The following is a 22,357-nucleotide window of genomic DNA, read 5'->3' on the forward strand; positions in this document are numbered from 1 at the left end:
ATGATAAGCACAACTGTGCTCTCTGCACGTTCTCTTTTCCTTCCTCTAGTGTGCCAAACCTGACCAGTGAGCTGTTCACCCTGCAGCCAAACTTCACCCCCATCCAGACCACACACACTGTGCCCAACAATAACAATGCCTGGGGAGGTAGGACTGCGTGGAGAGACACACACACACACACACACACACACACACACACACACACACACACACACACACACACACACACACACACACACACACACACACACACACACACACACACACACACACACACACACACACACACACACACACACACACACACACCCATGCTTCATGCTCTTGACTCATTTCCCCTCTTTTCTCCTTTGCATCCTTTAACCTCTGGATATCAGGTGACCTCCTGAAGCCAGCCCCGCCCACTCAAATTCACAGCCCAGGAGCCCCGTTGCACTGTGGGAAAATGCTGCCCAGTGATTTGGATTCTTCATTAGCCAACCTTGTTGGTAGTGAGTACACGGCGTCTCTCCATCATATTTCTTCCCTGTCAATAATCTCCGCTCTCTGTGTTGCGTACTTTCGGCTGATGTAATGTTTGTTTTTGTTTACTTTCTCTCAGACCTTCAGTTTGGGGGGACGTCAGCTAAAAAGTGAGTGTGTTTTCCTGTCAACTAAAACGGAGCCCTGAGCAAAAGGCTGCGGTCTGTTTAGTTTTATCACTGTTCAATCTCACATGAGTCAGGATTTCCAATTAGACTCATCTGTGTGTGTGTGTTTATGCATCAGGCCGGAGCTCCAGTGGAGTCAGCTGGTAGAGAAGAAGCCGACAGGAGGAAGTAGCTGGCAGTCAAAGACCATGTGCACCAGCACCAATTGGGCCCACGCCACCCATCCCATGGCACCTGCACCCATGCCCGTCCCTCAGATGGTAAATTAATAGCAACATTCACGTGGTCATCAAGTTCCGGACAGATTTTTTTTTGTACGGATTAGAGTTTGGTCAGTGAAGTCAGCTTCTGAAAATGATATGATTCTGGATTTAAATCAATTCAAATATACCCGTTTGCCAAATGTAACTTTGTGCTGTGTTCGGGGCTTTTGAAGGAGCTCCCCCATGTGCCTCCGTCCTCTACGCGCTCCACTCTAATTATCCACACGTCTCTTCCATTCAATCTGGCTTCATCTTTTAATTTGCCACTGATTGACCTCTCAACTCAAACCGGTCATTTATTGAGCAAATGGCTCGGAAAGCTGGTGGCATGGCTTGAATAGAAATCAGAAGTGATTGGAACACAAGGAACAGTTGAAGTCTCATTTGGAGAAGAGCAATGAGTATGGCTTTTATTACATAGTTTCTTGCAGACCTGCTTAAAAGAGTATTTTTCTTTCATCTCCTTTTTCTGCAACTTTCCACAGAATGGGATGATCTATACTGGCTATGTGAGTACCTTTATTCTCTCTCTTGACCGCCCCCTCACTCCTCTTTTTACACCTGAGTTCATCCTTTCCTTTGCATTTATCATCCCTACCTATTTTTCGCTCAGGACTAGTGTATTGCTGTAAAGTCATATTATAAAGTGAAAAGTTTACTGTAATACAAGATGTTTTGTCACATCAATAACATGTTTTCACTTTATTACGACACAACCTTATCACATTGTAACGTGATATGTTTCACGTTACGATATAGGAATTTATCACATTAGAAAGTAAAACATCACATTTTATTAAGCGATAAATCCCTATATTGTTAACATTATAATTTTGGGACGAATTTATTTCGAATTTCAAATTTATTTGTTTTTCTTTTTCTAGCGTGGAAGTAATACGCTTCTGCACCGGGCCAAAAAAATAAATAAAGCAAATGAAAGGGATGGAGAGTGATCTGTCGTTTTTCTGTTTAGGCTCCAGCACCAATGGCTTTTCCTATGACGTCACCCCAAGTGCCTGTGTATGGAATGGTAAATACAACCTTCCAGACTACCCTCAGTCATATAATCTCATTAATACGCCGCTGACACTGGTCTAATCTAAATCAACACTATCCTGTCTGTTCTTCTTCCTGCTCTCTCACCTGTCGTCTCGCCAGCTCCCTCCTCAGATGAGTCATCAGATGGGGGGCGTTCAGATGATGCCCCCACAGCCTGTCATGTACAACCAGCCTGTCCTGAGACCTACCAATCCCTTTGGACCCATACCGGGGACACAGGTAACACACAAACACACAGTATATGAGTTAATATGCTGCACAGTTAAAGGAATAGTTTGACATTTTAGGAAATACAGGCCATTCAAACTTGAGTATTGGGCTGCTTGCTCTTTTTAATGGTTGTTTGCTATTGGTGTTGCATTCTGCATGACTGGGTCATCTGATTTAAATGAATCTGGCATCACACCCAGTGGTTTCGAGAACAGCCACAATGCAATTAATTGTAGAAAACATGCAGATTTTGCCTTATAAATACTTTCAGATATCTCTTATCGAAGCAGTTTATCTCTCAATAAATGAAGATGAAGGTGTGAAAGAAAACCAGATGGAGACAACTGAAATGAAACTTGACCAAATGTTGGCCTGCGCTTGCCTTTATGTGTTGGAAGGAATCTTGAATCTTGAATATTGTAAAGGGAAATAGAAGCAATAGAGTTATAGTCAATTATCCCTGGGTTGTTGAACACTTTTCTAGACAGTGTAGGACATTTGTAGCTGAAACTGAAATAAATTAGAGAAAAACAAAAGACCATATCAAAGTAAACTCATGGATTTATCCACAAAAATGACTGGGATGCATTGAACAATCCAAATTGATATAAAATACAAGACAGCAATTCCTTTAACACAAGTACTACATCTATGCCTCATGTCTGTAAATCTACTGGAATTATTGATGCATTCATTCTTAGCTACTCTTAAGGATTAATAAATAGCTCTCAAGCTGTGGACCCCCAAAGACGCAGCATGAATCATGTTGTCAGAGTGTTTGTCACTGCGAGTAATCATCAGTTGGTATAGAGACAAGTAGAATAAAAGAAACACAACAGCGAAAGATAATTGCTCACGGAGCATTTACGCCCCTGAGAAGCTGTTTTCTTGGCACTCTGGCAGGTAATATGCTTGTCAATAGATGCCTGAGCACTTGGATGAAGTGTTTTGTAGAACTAAATTACTCTCTATTCTCACCCCGTCCTCTGCAGATGCACTTCATGTAGGGATGATGTTGTAACCATGGCAGCAAAGCTGAAAGAGAAGGCGAGAGCAAAGAGATGGAGGCAGAGTCAGAGAAAAAAACACATCCAGAACCAAATCCCAATGCAGGAGGGAGAAAGACAAAGAGAGAGAACAAGGCATCGGAGAGGAAGAAGGAGAGAGGACCAGAGGATGGATAAAGGATGAAATGCTGATCTATCTATGTCGCCTGACCCTCTAATCTCCTCTCCTCTCCTCTCTCCGTGTGGCTACTGATCTCTTCATCTTTGAATTTTTAATGCCGGGGCACCAGAGGCTCCTCGTCAGTCACACTCATCCTCCGTTTGATTTGCCAATTCACACGGCGAGTATGACCTGTGGCGACCCTACAAGAACTGACAGCTCCATGGAGGTGCAGAAGCTCTACAAGGCACTTCCTGACCTCCTCATCCAGATCATTCCCTGTATTAAAAATGTACCCACTTCCCTCTCAATCCCACGACTGAATCAAACTCTGAGGACGCGCATCTCTTTCTCTGATTGGATCGTTTGCTGGCACTTTACTCAATGTGAACTTTGCCAAGGGTGTGTGTCTGTGTGGGTGATTTTAGCATCTTGTTCAGATTGGTTCCCGGTTGTGTGTCATCCATCACCTGATGTCAGAAGTAAATCGATATGAATGCGTGTGTGCGTGTCCCTTTTTCTACATTTCAGTGTGCTGCATCAACATTACCATTTGAGTCTTTTTACGAGCTCAATTTGTTCTTAATTGCCAACTTCACATTAAGAATCTGGCATGGAAGGATAATTTGCGGGTGTGCCTGTGTGTGCGTGTGTGGATGGACGTAGCTGTGTAGGGTATGTACTGTATGTTTTTTCTTTTGGTACCTGATGTCATTACTGTGTTGCCAGGTACCAATGTGTTGCTGCACTGGAACTAACTGATGAAAGCACTGAGCCACAGCCAGGCATCATATTTGGATGTAAACAAACCTCTTACACTAACTCTGCTACTTGGAGATGTGCTGTACACTGTATTTTGTTTTTTTCCTCTTCCTCTACAGCTGTGCAATATCATGCAACCTTGTTACTGTCTTTCCCGCCCCCCCCCCCATCTGTAGCTTGTTTAGAAGCTGTTTCCTGCTGTAGTGTTGTACCTCTTGTGTCCACATCTGGCTCTGTACAGAATGCTTTTTTTCCTTTTCTTTTAAACTTGTTCTGTTGAACCCATACTGCTCTTAAAGTAGTAGGGAAATTTCCAGCCCTTCTCAGCTCTGACTCTCAATTGTAAGTTGTCCTCCCCATCCTGAGCATTCGTCCTGTCCAAGACTAGTCTTGTGATGTCCTCTACACTCCAGAAAACCTGGATAGGGGGAGTTATGGCAGCAGATGTCGACTCCACTTGGGTGGATAAAAGATTTTTGCGAGCAGAGATAACTTCATCAATGTGGTGTTAACATTTGAGGGAGAAGTTAAAGGTCAGTTGGAGGGGACAAATGAGGACCAGACTGTCGGAGAGCGACCGAGGGAATCGTTTGCTGGTCACGACCCTAGTAATGGTAGCAGTGAGGACATACAGATTAATTTGGACAGCCAGAGGCGGGGAGGCTTTAATGAGACGTTTAATGTTAATGTGGCTTTTCTCGCAAATCCAAGGTCAAGTAGGACTCACTGACAGACGATATATATATATATATATGTATATATATGTACATATATATATATATATATATATATATATATATATGTACATATATATATATATATAGCACAAACCTCTGAGGAGGGAACAATGCTCTGCTGCACAAAAACCTAAAATCATTGCTGGGATGTACAGTTGAAAGGGGCAATAATTGATTGGGGATAAGGTTGTTTTCTATTGATTGTGTCTGTTCTATGTACTGTACTGTACGTGTGTTTGTGTGCACATGCCTTCCCATAGAGATAAACAGGGTCATGTTCCTCGGTTAGAGATGAAAGGTCTCTAGCGAGTTGGTAGCGTGTACTAACTTAGCAGTGAGTGCTATTGTGACCGTGTCTCAGTCTGTACAACACATCAATTTAAGATGGTTCTAGGATCCCTCATCCTAGGCAAAGAGAAAAAGCCCAGGGTCATCAGACCTGGAATCTCAAAGGGAATCTGAGGGTGAACCTCTCCAGACAGCTGGATCTGCACAGGGTGGTGATTTCTAACTTCATCAGAGATTTGCAACTTAATGGTGGTGTATTGTTATGATTCATCATTGAACTCTGTGCTGCATTTGTGAAAAATATTCTCTTTCTGTAACTGCAGCTATGACTCTACTACCAGCGGAGAGAGACTTCTGTATTAGAAATCATCACCAAGCAGACAGAAATTCTCTGAGGTTTCTAAATAAGCCGCAGCTGACATTTAGATACCCTCCTTTTGAAAAATGTTCCACTACCCCTGTTACCCGTTGTCCCAGTGGTTTGTCTTTCTCCGTCAGCAGAATGCTCTTTTCATTGTGCACTTCATTCCCACAACGCAGCTCGATCCATCCTGGGCCAACCTCTGACTGTTACTGTGTCCTTTGTATATAGGTAATGCCGTTCATGTGTTTTTAGACGTGCTCTCTCTGTAAAGTGATTGAAGCCCCATTGGATGACGTTACTGTATGTGGGACAATTTATTGCTGTATCTGTGTTTGAATGGTTGTATTTTGAAGGTGTCATCATCCAGGGATGGTTGGGGGTGGGTGGGGTTGATGTTTGTGATGTTTGTGTCCATCTAGATGAGTAAGGTTTGGGGTGGGGGTCAAGGGTAAATTATCACAACTGGTCTATACCAAGAGTGTCTTCATTGAGGAAGTGGACAGGACAGGGTCTGTCCTCTTCAAAACAGGAACATTTTTTTGCACCAAAGTCATCATCAAAGCGCAGCTTCTTCTTATTCAAGGTCACAACGGATGGATGATATCAGAACTCTAAGGATTTTTTTTTAATCTTTTCTTTTTAGAGACAAAAAAAACCTGTCTTTTTTTGCATGATTAAGTGTCGTCTTTTTATTGGCTTGTGTGCCCGGTAAAAGCATGACCATTGTGTGAACTCTCACTTACCGGTGTGTTTGGAAAATGTTAAGGAAATTTCTCCATGAGATTTTTTACTTACCTCTTGACATGGACGTTCATTGACATTCATAATCAACTGTTTTACAATGTACGATCCGTAACTGTTTGAAGGCTGTCACGCATGCAGAAATGCAACTTGCAAGTAACCCATCAAACTTCAAACCCAGTTACCATAGCTGCATCTTTGTAAAACACCATGGATGTCAATGCCAGTTATCACCTAGCTACATTGCAGTCTTGTAAAATCGCTCTTTATTAAAGCGTTGCTATTTTCAATACTTGTGTTTGAATGCTCCCTCCTTTCATACTACGCCAGCAACATCATGGGAGGTTGTGATTGAAAGTCAAAGTACTGTATCTGTGTTTGGTCTGGTCCACATTGTGGGGTGTTTTTTTAATGTCAAGTCTTGTCATGTCTGTTGCCATCAACTGGACTTATTAGTTCCAAGTCGTTCTCGGAAGCACCGTCTGAAACCAGGCTTCGCTTCACCAGGAGCCTCAATTTTATTTTGAGACAATTTCAGCAAACCAGGCCAGAATGTGTACAAACCTGGACATGGGTATACAGATGGGCTAAATTTCTATCTGTTAGTCATGTCTCTGTATTCTATATTTTTGTAACCATGGTTTATTTATCTACTACAATTAACCTTAATAATATTTCCTTACGTTTCCTCTACCCTGATAACTCAATGAGACAAAGCATGATTACTTTAAAGCCAACTTACATCTACAATTTGTAATCTGAGGTTGGATTTAGCATTAGCAGTTTGGCAAAAACCGGCTTCAATAAATTAGTCCGTTAAGATGATTTCAGACATGCACTAAAGTCCGGATGTTTTCATGTACTTCTCGGAGGGAAGGTTTCCGAGAATGCATTTTCCATAACTTAGAAAAGGTTCCAGAAAATGTCAAAGAGTGAGCCCATGTGAGAATACAGCAGGAAAATCTCTGGAAGAGTCATGGTGAGCAAGTGGGCGCTCTATCCAGGCACCACCCCTCCCTTGAATGTTCCGAAACTTTTCTGCTGTTGTGAACACGTCTGACTCGGACAATCTCCTGCTGCGTTTTTCATATATGAACGGCAAACTCGGTAGAATGTCTGGACCCAATTTCCCGGACATTTTCCAGAGGTCATGTCTGAAAACAGCTTAAGAGTATTTTTCTTTTACACTCATTGGACTAAAAAAAGGTTACTAAGACATTTCTGCTCCAGTACATATGTTAATAGTCAGCACTGACAATACTTGCTACAGTACCTGCTCTTTTACTTTACAAAAACAAATGACAGGAAATTAATATAAGTCAAGAGGTACTTACAATGGGTTGTTTGTAGTCTTGTGTCTTGCACAATGGAAGGCTGCCAAAACTATCATCTTCAGACTCAAAGTGTCTGCAGGGATCAGGGATCCTTACAAAACTAACCTTTGTATTCATCACTGAAGTCACTTCATTGACTAATCTGGCAGCTGGAGACCAGATGTTACCAGAGCAGAAACCACTTGTCTGTTAAGTTTCATGCTGCACCCTTTGTCCATTCAAATGCAGAGGCCTACTCATCATATTACCTCAGTATATTCTCAGTATTGTGTATCAACACATGAATTACTCTAGTATCCATCTGTAAACTGTTTGTCATTGTTGAGAGCATGAAATTCTGTTAGCAGGGAGTGAGGTACCATACCTTCAATTTCTCCTGATTTTCTTTTTTGTACAATCAAAGTGATTGAATTATCAATAAGTTTGGATTGTTTATCAAATTATTGTTTTTTATTTGAAAAGCATAGGTTGATGTTTTTGGAAAAAAATTGAATAAAATGTCATCTGATGCCGAGCTCTAAGAGTTATTTGATGCCTCCTACACTAACGCAGTAAGAGTAATGATACAGTGACGAGCCGACGCCTAAGAATGGGTTCTCGACGGCTCAGTTCTAAGGGTGGAACTCACAAATATTTAAATATTCACACAGAGAAGCTTCAGTTCAGATGAAATTCATTTATTGATAATTAAGCATGTCGAAGAACATAGAACAAAATGTAATTTAAAACAAAATGATATTTGTGTTCATTGTCATTCATACAACTTGAATGTGGCATCAAAAATCGCTGTTTTGGGGGGAGAGGGGGAGTCGTTGAACCAGCAACCGATCCTGAGCCAGGTTATTCAACTCTGAAATTGAGGGCCTACAGACGTGCTCTTGAGCAAGGCACTTAACCCCAAAGTGGCCCCAGGGGTACACATTTACAAAAACTAAATCAGCGCATCCTACCTAATGTCCCACGTTCAGCTCTGGATGTGATTGCCTGATACTCTCGACCGACAGGCCATCAGATACGGGGTTTACTAACAGCAATGTGCCTGCTTCAGATTTAGGCTAAATGACGACGTACGTTTCCTCATAAGATGGTGTTTGAGCAGTCAGTATGTTGGGAGCTGGAATGTATGAGCAGAGTATGCTTGGGGGGAAAATGTCGGAATATGATCAGGAAAATCAAAAGCAGGAAAACAGGGTCATCTCCCATTAAAAAAAGTGGGAGATCCATTTCCAAAAAATCTGAAATCCTGACAAATAAAAATCCCTGAAGACAGATGAGGAATAGATAGTATGGCCAAAGGTGTCTGTCTGTGTATGAGTGTGTTTGTCAGTGTATAACGTGTGTTTCAGGGAGGGGCAGGAGTGTGTGGTCTGAGTGTTTACCTTAGTGGGGGGCCACCCCATCGTCCACAGCAGTTTCAGGCCTAACGCTGCTGTTTTCCCCATCCCACGCTACAGCTGCGTGTGGCGTACGTCCAGGGCAAGGGCTCAGTTTGGCTCCCTCCCACTCTAGCTGCAATAATCAGCAAGAGGAAGAAGGTGGCTGGAGCAGCAGCAACAACAAGGCATGCAACTAACAGTTCACATGGAGAAGGTGGAATAATGTGGAAATGTGGAGAGGCTATCTGTCACTTAATCCTAACGTAGCACTACCAATTCAGGTGGCGAATAAGGAACAGGATGAATAACTAGTATGTTGTACAATCATGAACGGGACAACTTTCAAGTCATATGAAATTCAGGTGAAATAAGTTGTGCGTTAGTATCATCTGCACGTGTGAGCTACTTTAAATGAAATCAATGAACCAAAATTGAAAATGCATCTAGGTGTGGAGTCAAACAACTTTTCTAGGTGTGACATGGATGCAGAGAAAGCCAGTGATCTTAGCCGTGTGTCAAAACCAACTGTGTGTTTCTTTTGAGATCAGAAGAGGGGAAAAGGAAAGGTCACCGACCCTTCTCACTGATGCTTGGGACAGTCAGCGACCTTGACCAAATCAACCTCCGCGTTCACCCTCAGCGTCGAGACTGTCACCTCATATCCACTCAGAGAAGAACCATACGCAGCGCACAACAGCAACACACCACAACACCGCATTTAGAAGAGATACACTCGTACCAGCTGTCAGCTCAAGTGATTTCTCACTTTTTCTCTCTCTATAATTTCAAGAACCTGCACTTCAACGTGGATGCATGTCGGATTTTATAGCATGTTTAACACCACTCACGACACGCTACAAGCAAGACCGTAATCCTTTTCAGCCATACCAAAGGCTGCCTTTTTTTACAGGCTGGTTCAACAACTCAACAGTCCTACTTCATCTCGTCTAGTCACTATCTTTAACTGTTTGGGAAGAAACAATCACTCCATCTCAACATGAAGAGTCAATATTCTTACCGAATGTTGGTTGAAATTACTTTTTTGGTTTAAAATATTTATACAAGTAGCAAATTGTAAATTTTTCGAGCATGAAAACTTGTTCAACTTTCCCTCTAAATGGCCAGTGGTTTCCAATGTGAGATGAAGTGTGACGGCAGCTGATGAGACTGAAACAAACTTAATGATAGAAAATATCAAAAACCAACTGGAAATGTACGTATCTATAAAACACAGAATCTTTTCATATAATTGGCCAAACAATATTTGCAACCATCCTTCTGACTTTTATATAAATTCAAATATGTACAACCAACAACAACAGAACTTCTTATCTTCAGGCTGGTATTTAAAGTAAAGAATTGGAATTAGAGAAAGATGTGGATGCATTCAACTTGCTTTTCACATGGGACGCTCTGAGATACTCAAGAGAAAACTTTAATCAGAAAAAAAGGTGAATGATTACAAAATTACTCAATGATTATTGTGTTTGGTGCAGTCCTTTGACCAAAAAACTTGACTGAAACTACTCAGTGATATTTGTGTTTGTGCTAGCTTGGGCTAAGCGAGGAAAAAGCGGGGGCGGGGGAGAAATCAAATAACGTAATTTATGGCAAACTGCTTGAGGAGGACGTCAAAGTTACGTACTTCAATCCAATTGCTGAAACATTCCCCTCAGTATTTTTACCCTGTTATCGAAGTCATGTCAAACGGTATTGGCTATCGCTGGATATTGTCATAAATTAAACAAAGTCTCCCAGTTAAACAGGATGACCGTGAGCACTCATTACACCGCAAAAAACATCAGGTTGTCTCAAGAAACTCTTTCATGCCCACGGGCAACCACAAAATCCCCTTCTGATGCAGTGAAGGAGGCTGCAACATAATCTGATCGACCTATGAGTCCAATGTGTTGATTTGGGATTTCTAATATTTTCATGACCCAACAGCTTCAGTGGCTTTAAATGCTCAGTGAAACCAGCCTGAAAACGTACTCGTACGACAAACCGGTCAATTAAGACACATTCTAAATGTTTACTAGGTGAAAATTATTTAGCAAGATGACAACGGATCATCAAATGTCTCCCGATAAAACACCCGGACGGCTTTGACAAATGGGTGAATGCGGCAAATTTCAAAGTAGGCCCGTTACAAACTCTACAATGGGTTTGAATGTGGACAGTGTGGAAGAAAAGACTCAAAATATTTGACAAGAGGAAGGAAAGTTTGTTGTTAACAAAGTATAAGATTTCCTCGTTTTGACAAGGCACCATTCACCTGTTTAGACATAACTCTGTTTAAACAGAGAAAACTTATGTTATTTGTTAGTCATTAAGCAGTATGTGTAGCTTTGCATATGATGATAATGATGCAGTTAAAACATTTTTGGAGGGCACGTTTCACGGAAACATCCATTGTTGTGCAGATTTTTATGTAGAGTATGTAAGAGGCCTCAATCCGGCACCAAACAAAAAAGCTTCTATCAAATCCAACCCTGGTCTAACTTAACCAATGAAACATTAAAGCTTCTTTCATATTCAACAAGGAACCAGCTGTGCCTCTACAATATCCAACAAAAAACCAAATGCTTGAAAATATTCCAGTATTATCTGTCCCACTCATCTCCACCTGTGTCCACTTGCTAACCCATATAATCACCCTCTTAACAGCCATTAACTGACAGGCTGGCTAGTTACAGACTAGGTTAAAATGTACAAAAGGGGAGATGCTTCAGATTTAAAGCACATTCGAATTACACTCTTGCTCGTCCCTCTCTGATTTTCCACTTTAAACTGTCCCTTATGTAAATACACATGCACACGCGAGCGCACACACACATCTGCAGTGTGGAAGGAGTGTGCGGGGGATGGGACTATCGATAAGGGGGTTCTGGCGTGTGGTAAGGGTAATCATGGCGCTGGGGCATGGGTTGCCCGTGTGCGGCTGTCTGCTCATACGGTGTGGATGTGGAGTAGCTTCCCGCTGCAGCGTAAGCTCCTGATGAATCATATGCTCCGTAGCCTCCAGATGCATCATAGCCTGCCGAGGTGTCGTAGCTTCCTGACGAGGCATCGTAGTTCCCGGACGAAGCGTCATAGCTCCCCGATGAGGCGTCGTAACTTCCTGAAGCGCCATATGTTCCCGGCGGTGGGTAGGCTCCCGATGCGGCATATGTTGGGGGTGCCGAGTATGTCCCTGGGGGTGCAGGGGCTGTGGTGGAGGCCTGAGCGGTGGCCAGTGGAGGCGGAGGAGGTGGGGGAGGAGGAGGATTGGTGTAGGCATACTGCAGGTAATGGTACTGCTGTTGGTACTGTTGATACTGTTGGTATTGATGCATTTGCTGGTAGTACTCGGTGTAAGACCTGGAGTGCAAGTTACAGTTGAAAAGGAAAGCGGAAGAGAGCAAGGTTAGTCCCAAAAATTGACACATGGAGGGTTTTAGTTTCATGTTTTTGAAAAACATTTTTGTAATCATTGATTTTCATAGGTGCTCTGCAAATATACTACTATGGGTGTTATGTGTACAAGTGGAAACAGGTTTAACATGTTTAATTTTCTTCTGTCTCCATCATATTTCAAAATGTGCTAAGATGTACCTAGCTACAGGATCTGACCCTTCAGGAGTAGTGGTGGCAGCAGGGGGCTCTTCCGGTGCGCCGGGTGGTGTCGGCAGCAGGGCGCGTCGTTTGGGTCGTATCTGAGCGAAGGAACCTGGAACAGGGTCCGGAAGGAGCGGGGCTCGATTTCCTCTGATCGGGCTGCGGTCCCGCTCAGTATCTGAAGCTGCTGCCTTTCTTCCTGACTGCTGCTCTGCCAGAACCTTGTCAGTAAACATATGTACAATATTGTTAAAAACACAAACAAATGCAGAAGAACATTATATTGTTTTGCACATATAAAAAATAAAGAGACCTTCTGTCCTTCCTGAAAGAACTTGGCTCTTGCTGCCTCAAAAAGCGTTGTTGGATCTGGTCCAGTCTGTGGCTCCACCTCTTCAACGGGGATGCTGGCTCCAGTGTGGTGATTGGCAAGATCGTGGTACACCTGGTCAGCAACGGTCCCATATACCTGGCTGGCAAGAGCACCGTATATCACCCCGTCTGCACCTTTAGCACTTGTAATGCCCTTCAGAGCAGCGTAGGTTGGGTCAAAGGATGTGGTGTTGTAGAATGAGTTATGGACACTTTGTTGAACCTGCAAACAGACGAAAAAGACACCAGCATATGAAAATTTGGAAATATATGCAAACCATTTTTTCCCCACACTTGTCTCAGTGATCAGTCTAAGAGATGATTAATTAAGAGGTTGCCCATGATAGTGAAAACCCAGTTAGATTTAGGCAAATATAAACTAAATCCAATATCTGTCCAGACAAACACGTTAGCTCGTTATTAAAAACAAAATAATCAGAGATGGCACGTTGCATATGGCATTTCACAGAAAATTGTATAATTTATCATGACGTCATTATCAAGTTTGCTACAGATTTTATTCTATGAACCCATAGGGCTATTGAATAAGGAGCTCTAAGAATGTTTTTCCTTAAATTCTGTATGCAATTTCCCAAGTAACGGTCATTCAAAATTTTTTCACAACATTTAAACTGTACTGTGACTGTGACCATATAACTTTAAAGGTAAAATTACCTCCGAATAGGCTCTTGTTTTGATATGTACGGTTAAGTGGTTGACAAGTCACCTGTAAATTTTTGATCGAAAGGTCAAATGTGATGAAAGTCAGTGAACTTTGACCTTGTTTTTCTGAAAGAAGATGACAGCATGGGTCAAACTGGATGAGAAATGCACAAAGGGCCTTTCAATAAGCTTTCCAACGCCAACGGTCACATACAACCATTGGTTTATGAGATAAATGAGATGATATTTTGGGGGGATTTTGGCCCCTGGTGACCTTGACCTTTGTGATCCAAAATTTTTTCACATCTAGACAATATCCTTATCAACTCTTATATCTCCGTTTTAGGGACTCAAAAACTCTAGAGTGGTGTGGACGGCAGGCGTAAATGTCGCAAAAGTGATGTGCTTTCTAAATAAAATAGTGATGTGGATTTGTAGTGTTAACTTACTTGTATTGGTAGTCCCGCTGCAGCTGCGGCAGCTGCTGCTAGCACAGCTGCTTGACTCTGGTGATGCTCTAGTGATGGAGGTGGTCGGGGAAGAAGACCCTCTCTCCCACCTGGGAAGAGAAAACATGACGTGAGCTCTTCACAGCATTCAGTTAAATGCAGACCACTTTAAAAATGGATCATTAATTCCCAGCTGCTGTAACAGTACCTCCAGAGTTGTTTGAATTTCCAGCCATTGCAATCTGGTTGATCAAAGGTTGGGCTTTGGACAGCTCTACAGCCAACTGGCGCCCCTTGTACATGGTCCCGTTAAGACCCTCGATAGCTACCAGAGCCTCCTCCTTCCTCTCCATATGCACAAAGGCATAGCCGACATTTGAGCATAATCTGGCTGTAGAGTGTATTGGAGCAGTGAGATCAGCGTTAGTCGGAGACTGATTTCAAAATATTTTTTTTTCCGTATTTTTGTCACATTTTGTTCAACATTAATGAAGATTAAACAATTGTCACTTTGAAATACCCAACTGTGTGAATGAAATTGTACTCACAAAAAATGTGAGGCTGTTATCTTGAAAATATTACCGTTAACTTACTTGGCTCATTTTAATTCATTAGAGAACTGGACAAAAAAAAATCTAAACACTGGCTCAAAATCTTCACGTAAAGCCCCACATAGGTGATTTGAATTCAAGTGCACCTTTGACTTTATCACAGTCCAAAACTCTCCCGAAGGATGAGAACAGCCCGTGCAAGTCATCTGCTGAGCATGTTGCGCTGAGGTTCCCCACAAACACTTTTGTGGAGTTGGGAGGGCGTGCACGGGATTCCTCTACCACCAGGGGCCTGCCTCTGTACTCTTTGCCATCAAGATGCCGTATGGCCCTGTAAGCAGAAAACACAATGAGTAACACTACAGACATTTAGTTGTGATTGAAAATAGAATAAGAGATTAAACAAACATCAACCAAATACTGCTATATAGTGTTTATTTTTACTTACGGTTTTATACTGCAAAGGAAATTACGCAAATTAAACTGTAAATACTTCATTTTTGATTCTGCCACGATCCCGTTCTTAATGTCTTTTGGCCCGACAAAGCCTCTTCATAAGTCAACATGCCTCAGTTTTATTATGCAAATTTCAATCCTCAGATTGGGTTTTTTTTAATCTCCATCTCTCATTCCCTTTTTAAAATCAGTATTCTATTTGTCATTTGGTAGTATAAGAGTGTGCTTAAAGCTGTATTAGGCTATTGGGTTAAGTCTTCACATTTCATGCATAATGCTGTCAGAGTCTTAAGCCAGGAAGTTCTTGACCAAGAATGTAGGAGCTTACATTATGGGCTTTTCACCAGTGCTTTGGCGCCACTAGCTACATTGGAAAGGTCAAACATTCACAGTGGTATCGGGATATGAACATAGACAGTAGTTTACTGTATTATCATATCGAAAGAGGTATTCTTTTCTTTTTTTTCATGCATGAATTAGATAAACATCTTTGGAAAGTATAAACTTCTACTTTATCATAAGTTGAAAATCTGCTTGATTGACAGCGGAAGTAACAATTACATTGAGACCTGACGGGTTGGACTGGCTCGCCGACAACAAATTAGTTAACCTCGCCGGGCTGCAAAAAGTGGCCTGCATCGAAAATGTAATGTCCCATAATCACTTTCCTCTTATGATATGCAAGAGGAGCAATTCGTTCGTAGGGCACAGTTGAATACCTGTCTGCTGCCCCTTCTCCCTTCAGCGTAACGAAGGCATACTGTCTGAGCAAGGAGCAGGTGTTGATCTCTCCATACGGACCAAAGAGCTTGGTCAGCTCGTCGTGAGTCGCGTCCAAAGGAAGGTTCCCCACAAACAACTTGACGTTGTCACCGCTCATCTCTGTATCAACCAGACATCTGCAATTGAGTAAACAGGGCGCATCGGTCACGTTAAGATAACTGATGGATCAATCTACATTCCAATATTTACAGAAATAGGTTTGATCGCCACGTTGTGATTTTATTCAGCCGGCGTGATACTATCAGATGTGCGGGCCATTATTTATAAATGGAGTTATACCACTGCCATCTGCTAACAAGTGTGCACCGCCGTTAGCTAGCCGTGTATTAGCTAAGCTAATAAAACCCCATTAACTTCCGCGGTGAAAAATGGTCGCAAGAAGCTACGGTCAGTTTGTGAGCTGGCTATGTTGGTTTTGATGAGGGACCAACGTAAACGGCGACATTAAACCATACGAGCTGATGTGAGGTGAGCTACGTTACCAACAGTTGGCTTAGAAAACTACTGGCCATCTTGTTAAAACGGCAGCGTCAACGACCTAGCTAGCGTTAGCTAGGCTAGGTAGCTAAGGCTAACGTAGTGTTTTTTTTAATCATAGTGGATGAACGTGTTTTCTTTGAGCTAGGCGCATTGTATTCCTATGAGCTGCCGTGAAACATACACACTACTCCGGTCGCGTTTCAACTATAGTCCAAAAAAGGAGGGAAAAGCATTAATTACGCCCGCACAGTGCACAGACTTCTTACCCAACGCGGTCCCGTAGCTGTTGTGTAGCTGTTCATACGTCACATCCGGCTCCGGTTTGTGGCGGAGCGCAGGAGAGGAGACGCCATGTCGGCGCGTTTTCATCGGGTTCACACCAAGAGACCTGCCAGTCGTCTCTCCTTCACGTTGTTATTCATCTCTGTGGAAATGTTTTTGCATCCCTTCGTGGTCAGTTTGTGCTTTATGACTTTAAAACAAGAAAATAATAAGTTACTTCATGTGTAGTCTCTGCATATACATACATATCTCTTATAGCAAAACAAAAAATATGAATAAATAAGTAATTTGTTCAGAGTGATTACTGCGCAAGATGGTTCCATGCCCAGTGTGTGGAAAGGGACAGCACTGAACATCAAAAGGCGACAAAAAAAGGAAACTGGAGATGTTCCTTGTGCGAATAATATTTTTCTTATATATATATCTATCTATCTATATATATATATAGATATACATATATACTTTAAATTGCACCTGTGGAGGAAAACTGCAGTTGTGCTAGAGGTAGGTCCTATTTTTCCAGTGTAGTAATACAATTCAGCATTAGCTTCAGGATATAGACTGCATATTAAAAGTTTAGAATCAGTGGGTCACATGGAATCTATTGGGGTGGAAATATAAAATATATATACTGTATATATATATAATAAATATAAAAGAATTGCTGGAATCCATTAAAAATAGGCGTTTCCTATTTGTCTAGCGTAGTAATACAATTCGTCATTGATTTGGTGTCAGTGGGTCACATGGCATGGAGACTCTTAACAATATATGGTATTGTTAATGTTAATAATCATATGTAATATATCAAGCACTAAAATCCATCAAAAAGAGGCATTTTCTATATGTCTCGTGTTTACAATTTGGTAATGGTTGGGAGTCAGTGGGTCACATGAAAAAAAAAGTGTATTAAATATTCATAACATAACATAGAAAATGTCTTCAAATCTAATAATATAATTCATCTACTAGCTCACACTTGCTGTTGTGCTGCACTAATAAAGACTTTATAGCAGAGTTTGATTCAGATTTGAACTCAAACAGTTACAGCATCTTCGAAGCATTAAAACAAACGAAAAGTAATCCAAAGTATTTACCTATAATCTTTAATTTGCTCATTTGTGTATATATTTACAATTCAGTTGAAGGTGCTGCTGGTCAAACTCCAGCTGAATCAGCCTCCAGCAGACATTTTCTTTTTGGACAGGTGAGGTCAGGTGGGAGAGGAGGAGGAGGAGGAGGAGCCAAAGGAGGAAGACGTCTCCAGACCTGTGGACTCGCCGGAGTTGGAGGAGAAGTTTACTTTTTTTTTTTAATCGTAATAAACTTTGCTCGTAGAAGAGAAACGGAGCATGCCATCATAAAGTGGAGCCGGAGGCGATCAGAAACACGGATCGGCGGGGAAAGAGGTAAAGAACGAGCCCCGGCGATCTGCGATACAGGCGATGTGAATTGACAAGTTGTGTGATTGGCAGGAAGATAGACGTGTTTAAAAAAGTGTCACAGGAATGCACGCTGCGGATCCAGACAGATGTTGGCAAGTAGACGGCAGCTGTGAGTGGGTGGAAGGAGCATTAGATGTGTACAGAAGGTCTTATTGTTGTTAATTACGATAATTCCATATCATGTGGCGTATGGTGTATTCTGCATGTTTCCTTTAGCATTTAAGCTGTAGCCTGTGTCTGAGCTGCTGCTTGCACCAAGTCTGGACTTGCTGTCTCAATCCAGGCAGATTTACAAGGCAGGTGTGTTTGTGTGTGTGTGTGTGTGTGTGTGCCTGTGTGTGTCTGCAGCAGACCCACCCATCTCCCTGTTATAAACGTGACCACATAGGCATACAGCATGTATAGGGCTGCATGATCAGTTGCAGGACTGTGAATATCAAATGTATCTTTGTTGTGTGTGTGTGTGTGTGTGTGTGTGTGTGTGTGTACACGTGTGCTTGTGTGTAGATGGCACAGCAAGAGGAGCCTCTGTACGATTTCCCGGAGCCCACCCAGTCATCACAGCAGCGGAAGTTACTCGCGCATCAAAGGGGACGAGGCTCCCTGAGAAGCATCAGCGTACTGGACCGCCTCCTGCTCACAGTTCCTGTCTGGCTTCAGCTGTCAATCAACCCTGCCACTGCACTGCACATACTGCAGAGAGAGCCTCCTGGGGTCAGATACACACATTTAGAACAAGCAAGCATATACACACACACGCACACGCACACACACACACACACACACACACACACTGTGTTTCTCTCCCTCTACGTGTCTTTCAACACTCACTTATCGACTGTGTTGTGTTGTCCTGCAGAACTTCCTGGTGCGAAAGTCTCGCACGTCGCAGAGAAACGTGCTGTGCGTCCGTCTGGCGGACGACAGCGTGCCGTCCTTCGTTCAGCAGTTTGGCATCAGGGAGGAGCAGTGCAGTAAGACCCGGACACTCCTGAACCCCTAATGAGTTTTAACGTGATCCCGTACCCCCAACACGTAGACGTGAAGTTTAACGATGAGCCTTCTTTGGAACAGAAATGTATAACCATAGCAGCGTTATTACACATCAAGGCAACATGTTAATAATCAAAGCCAGATGTGCACTAGTGAGGTCATTTGGATCCGTCCATAAACGCTAATCATGTGCTTTACATTAGCATACATACACCAGCAAGTCTCTTAACCTTTACATTTGTACTAACTTGACTGGCATCCAATGGGTGACAGGAATTATGGAATTCAATTTAAAAAAAACCCAAACGTATTAGATGCTTTATAAAATGGTTGGTAATAAACCCAGTGTATTTGTAATGGACCAAACAAGATTGAACCACTGATATGATCCTACACATGACACCAATAGCTTGTAGTTCTCCCTGTTTACAGTACATTAATTAGTAATTTTACAAACAATAAAAAGATAAATAACTGTAGAGGCAGTTCACGCACAGTTCTTACTAACTTCCCATCTCTCTCTCTTTGATGCGTCCTCACCCACAGCTATGTGTCTGGAGACGTCTGCCATCCGCTTTCCAGATCTGCCAAGATTAGTTTCTTTCTACTGTGTCAGCAGGTAAAAGTTTGTCCTCCTCATTCTCATTTGTGTCTCCTTTATTATCTCTTATTCCATAATCCCTTTCAGTTTCCTATGATGACCTTCTTTTGTGTTATCATTTTTTTTGTCTGTTTCTACATTGATTATGTCAATATTTATAGATATGCATGAACTGATGTCGGTGTTTTATATATATACATGTTGTTTGTGTGTATCAGAGATGTGTTACCTTTCCCTCTGGAGCTTCCTGAAGCCATCGCAAAGGCAACATCCCACAAAGAGCTGGAGTCCATCTCCCATATGGGAATAGGTTGGTGAACACAACCCCTTGTCTCCTTGCACCAGATTTTGTAACGTCAACCTTAAGCACCTGGGCCTTAAAGGATTTAATTACACAAGACGCAAACATATTAAACATAAAGTACCTGACTCCCAGCTGCTGGGGAACAAATGTGTGTTAGTGTGTAGGCTTTTTCTTTTTCTTTTTCCCTTGAATGACGAATGTGTAGACAAATAAGATAAAATTGTTGAAAAAAAGCATTATTGATGTAATGTAATATAAGCAGCAGTATGTACTATATGCCAAGAAGGATAAGATAAAATAAGATGAACCTTTATTAATACCCCATGGGGGAAATTCAGTTTGACAGAACAGCACAAAAAAGTCACAGCACAAGGGGAAACATAGTAAGAATAAAATAAGAATAGAAATGGAATCCAAAATTAATAAGTTCATATCTAAATTTTATATTAAAATACAGACTTGTTCTATACATGTGCAATGCTAGTGAATTGATTGTTAGTAAATAGGTATTTTTAATTACTATTTCACATGAATTACTAAACAAAAAAAACATTAAGACATTAATTTAAAAAGCTTGAATTAACACTTTCTTCAGGGAAAACATACTTTTGTCATATGATATATTTTACCATGTTAAAAAGCATAAAGTTCTCAAGACTTATGGGTTTTTCACATCTTTTACTAAATGCATCAAATCTTCTTTTTGAAGTTTGAGCAATTATCAAGGTTATGATAATACCTAAAAAAATGTACCAATTGAGAAACAATGACAAAAATATCTATATTGTTTCCTAGAATTCTGGAGCTCCCATCTCAACGTCCGTGGGCCCCGGGAGGCACCTAAGCCTCAGAATACCGTCGATACCTCGGCTTCGCCTGCTGCTCCTCCACAGACGGGCTCCGAATCCACTCCGCAGCCCGACTCAGCCCACCAGCTCAAGACAGAACCTGAATCGGACACAACCACCAAACCATCAGGCTCTAACCCCACTCTGTTCCATGAGTTCTGTCCGATCACGACTCGCAGCCCAGGGGAGTTGGACTGTGGTTCCGGCCTGGGTGCCTTCTGCTTCATCAACCCCCTTTTCCTTCAGTCTCAGAACGTTTTGTCCAGGCGACGTAACTTCAAACACAGCCTCAAGGTTCGGGTTTCCACAGAGTCATCGACCCTGCTGTCACCCCCTCTCGCTGCGCCACCTCCACCGCCTCTAATGCCCAAAAGTAAGGGGAGCCGTAAGGCCAAGGGACACGGAGGCGCCCAGATCAGCAAAGGCCTTTTACAGAGCGGGAACCCAAGTCAAGCCACCGCCCGGAGTGATGCCTCAGCTCAGGACACCCAGCCTCTCACACAAACACAGGACGCTCCCAGTGAAGCACAAATGCAGCCTCCATCAGCAGCTCCTCACTCCCAGCCTGAGGTGCAGGAGCAGGGCCAAACTCCAGCTCCAGTCGAGGCCACAGATCAGCTACCAACAGTAGTAGGGCATTTCCAAGACGACTCAGAATACATGCAGCCCTCTCTAATGATCAATTCCTCCCATCCTCCCTCACTCTCTCCTTACCTCTCCCCTGCTGTTGCTCCCAGGGCACCTCCCCTTTTCCCTAAAGCTTTCCCACCCCTCTCTCCTCACAGCTCTCCGGGTGTTACTCCCTCTCTCTCCCCCTATCAGTCCTCACCTGTTTCTCCCAAGGTCTCCTTTTCTCTCTTTCCACGCGACTCACCCAGTGATTTACCCTCTCTTTCACCTTATCAGTCACCATCTCCTTCTCCGAAGGTCTTATCTCTGTCTCCCTTCACTTCCTCGCCCTTGTCTCAGCTGGCAGAGCAGGCGTATCACATACCTGCTGCCGCTTCAAGATCAGAGCGAGACGTCGAGGAGGAGGGAGCAGCTGCAGGCGAAATTAAGGATGGAGACGGTGAAACACACGAGGAACTGCATGAAGAGGAGGAGGGGGGTCTGGTTTTCCAAATGAATGCTGGTTCTCTTGATGACACGGACAGCCGCGGTTCCTTGAACAGTCTGGAGGAAGCAGCAGAGACTCACCCGACTCACACACATGATTGTCACTGAATTACGTTATGTGATATATCGAAGCACTTGTAGAATTAGTGCAGATGTGTTGACAGATATTTTTCAGACCAGAAAAAAACCTTTGCATACAAACCCAAACTCCAGTCACCCATTTTTTCGCACCACATTTTGTACAATTTATGATCAAGGTTGAAACAGCCAACTTCCCCAAGCATAAAATAAAATACTTGACATATATCATACCTGACAGGGTTTCAGTATTTCCTGAGAATCAAACTTTCTTGAGACACGTATTTGACAAGTGTAGAACAACAGGATGATGTGAGTGACCCTGTCATTTCTACAGGAAAATGATTGCTTATCAGTATTAAAAGGCAGAATAACTGGAGTGAGAGTT

General features: G+C 42.5%; 3 protein-coding genes across 9 annotated transcripts in view; 2 read left to right on the forward strand and 1 right to left on the reverse strand.

The window, feature by feature from the left end:
- LOC118300552 (phosphatidylinositol-binding clathrin assembly protein) overlaps positions 1–6,531 on the forward strand; it is a 23,428-nt gene extending 16,897 nt beyond the window's left edge. For both annotated transcript variants that reach the window (XM_035625049.2, XM_035625050.2), the window contains 8 exons: positions 50–147; positions 378–491; positions 602–632; positions 769–910; positions 1,399–1,422; positions 1,887–1,943; positions 2,072–2,191; positions 3,175–6,531. In XM_035625049.2, the coding sequence (XP_035480942.1) occupies positions 50–147; positions 378–491; positions 602–632; positions 769–910; positions 1,399–1,422; positions 1,887–1,943; positions 2,072–2,191; positions 3,175–3,189 (601 nt within the window). In that variant the 3' untranslated portion in view covers positions 3,190–6,531. The remainder of the gene's footprint in view (positions 1–49; positions 148–377; positions 492–601; positions 633–768; positions 911–1,398; positions 1,423–1,886; positions 1,944–2,071; positions 2,192–3,174) is intronic.
- Positions 6,532–8,236: 1,705 nt separating this feature from the next.
- Positions 8,237–16,712, reverse strand: LOC118300375 (RNA-binding protein 4). Of its 5 annotated transcripts, XM_035624725.2 has the most exons (9): positions 16,569–16,711; positions 15,759–15,938; positions 14,730–14,914; positions 14,241–14,423; positions 14,033–14,142; positions 12,862–13,143; positions 12,546–12,769; positions 11,907–12,311; positions 8,237–9,084 (listed from the first exon to the last, which is right to left on the reverse strand). In XM_035624725.2, the coding sequence occupies exons 2-9, from the start codon at positions 15,917–15,919 to the stop codon at positions 9,081–9,083; spliced, it is 1,554 nt and encodes a 517-aa protein (XP_035480618.1). In that variant the 5' UTR covers positions 15,920–15,938; positions 16,569–16,711; the 3' UTR covers positions 8,237–9,080. The 5 variants fall into 5 exon arrangements, with proteins under 5 accessions (XP_035480618.1, XP_035480617.1, XP_035480613.1 ...); XM_035624724.2 differs by having other exon boundaries at positions 8,237–12,311; positions 12,564–12,769; positions 16,569–16,712; XM_035624720.2 differs by having other exon boundaries at positions 8,237–12,311.
- A 1,116-nt stretch (positions 16,713–17,828) lies between these two features.
- On the forward strand, positions 17,829–22,200 carry LOC118300373 (ras and Rab interactor 1-like). Of its 2 annotated transcripts, XM_035624718.2 has the most exons (7): positions 17,829–17,993; positions 18,246–18,329; positions 18,537–18,743; positions 18,889–19,003; positions 19,569–19,641; positions 19,842–19,933; positions 20,723–22,200. In XM_035624718.2, the coding sequence occupies exons 3-7, from the start codon at positions 18,537–18,539 to the stop codon at positions 21,997–21,999; spliced, it is 1,764 nt and encodes a 587-aa protein (XP_035480611.1). In that variant the 5' UTR covers positions 17,829–17,993; positions 18,246–18,329; the 3' UTR covers positions 22,000–22,200. The 2 variants fall into 2 exon arrangements, with proteins under 2 accessions (XP_035480611.1, XP_035480610.1); XM_035624717.2 differs by lacking the exon at positions 18,246–18,329.
- Positions 22,201–22,357: the final 157 nt, after the last annotated feature.

The sequence above is a fragment of the Scophthalmus maximus genome, chromosome 2 (genome assembly GCF_022379125.1).
Source record: "Scophthalmus maximus strain ysfricsl-2021 chromosome 2, ASM2237912v1, whole genome shotgun sequence".
Taxonomy (NCBI): Eukaryota; Metazoa; Chordata; class Actinopteri; order Pleuronectiformes; family Scophthalmidae; genus Scophthalmus; species Scophthalmus maximus.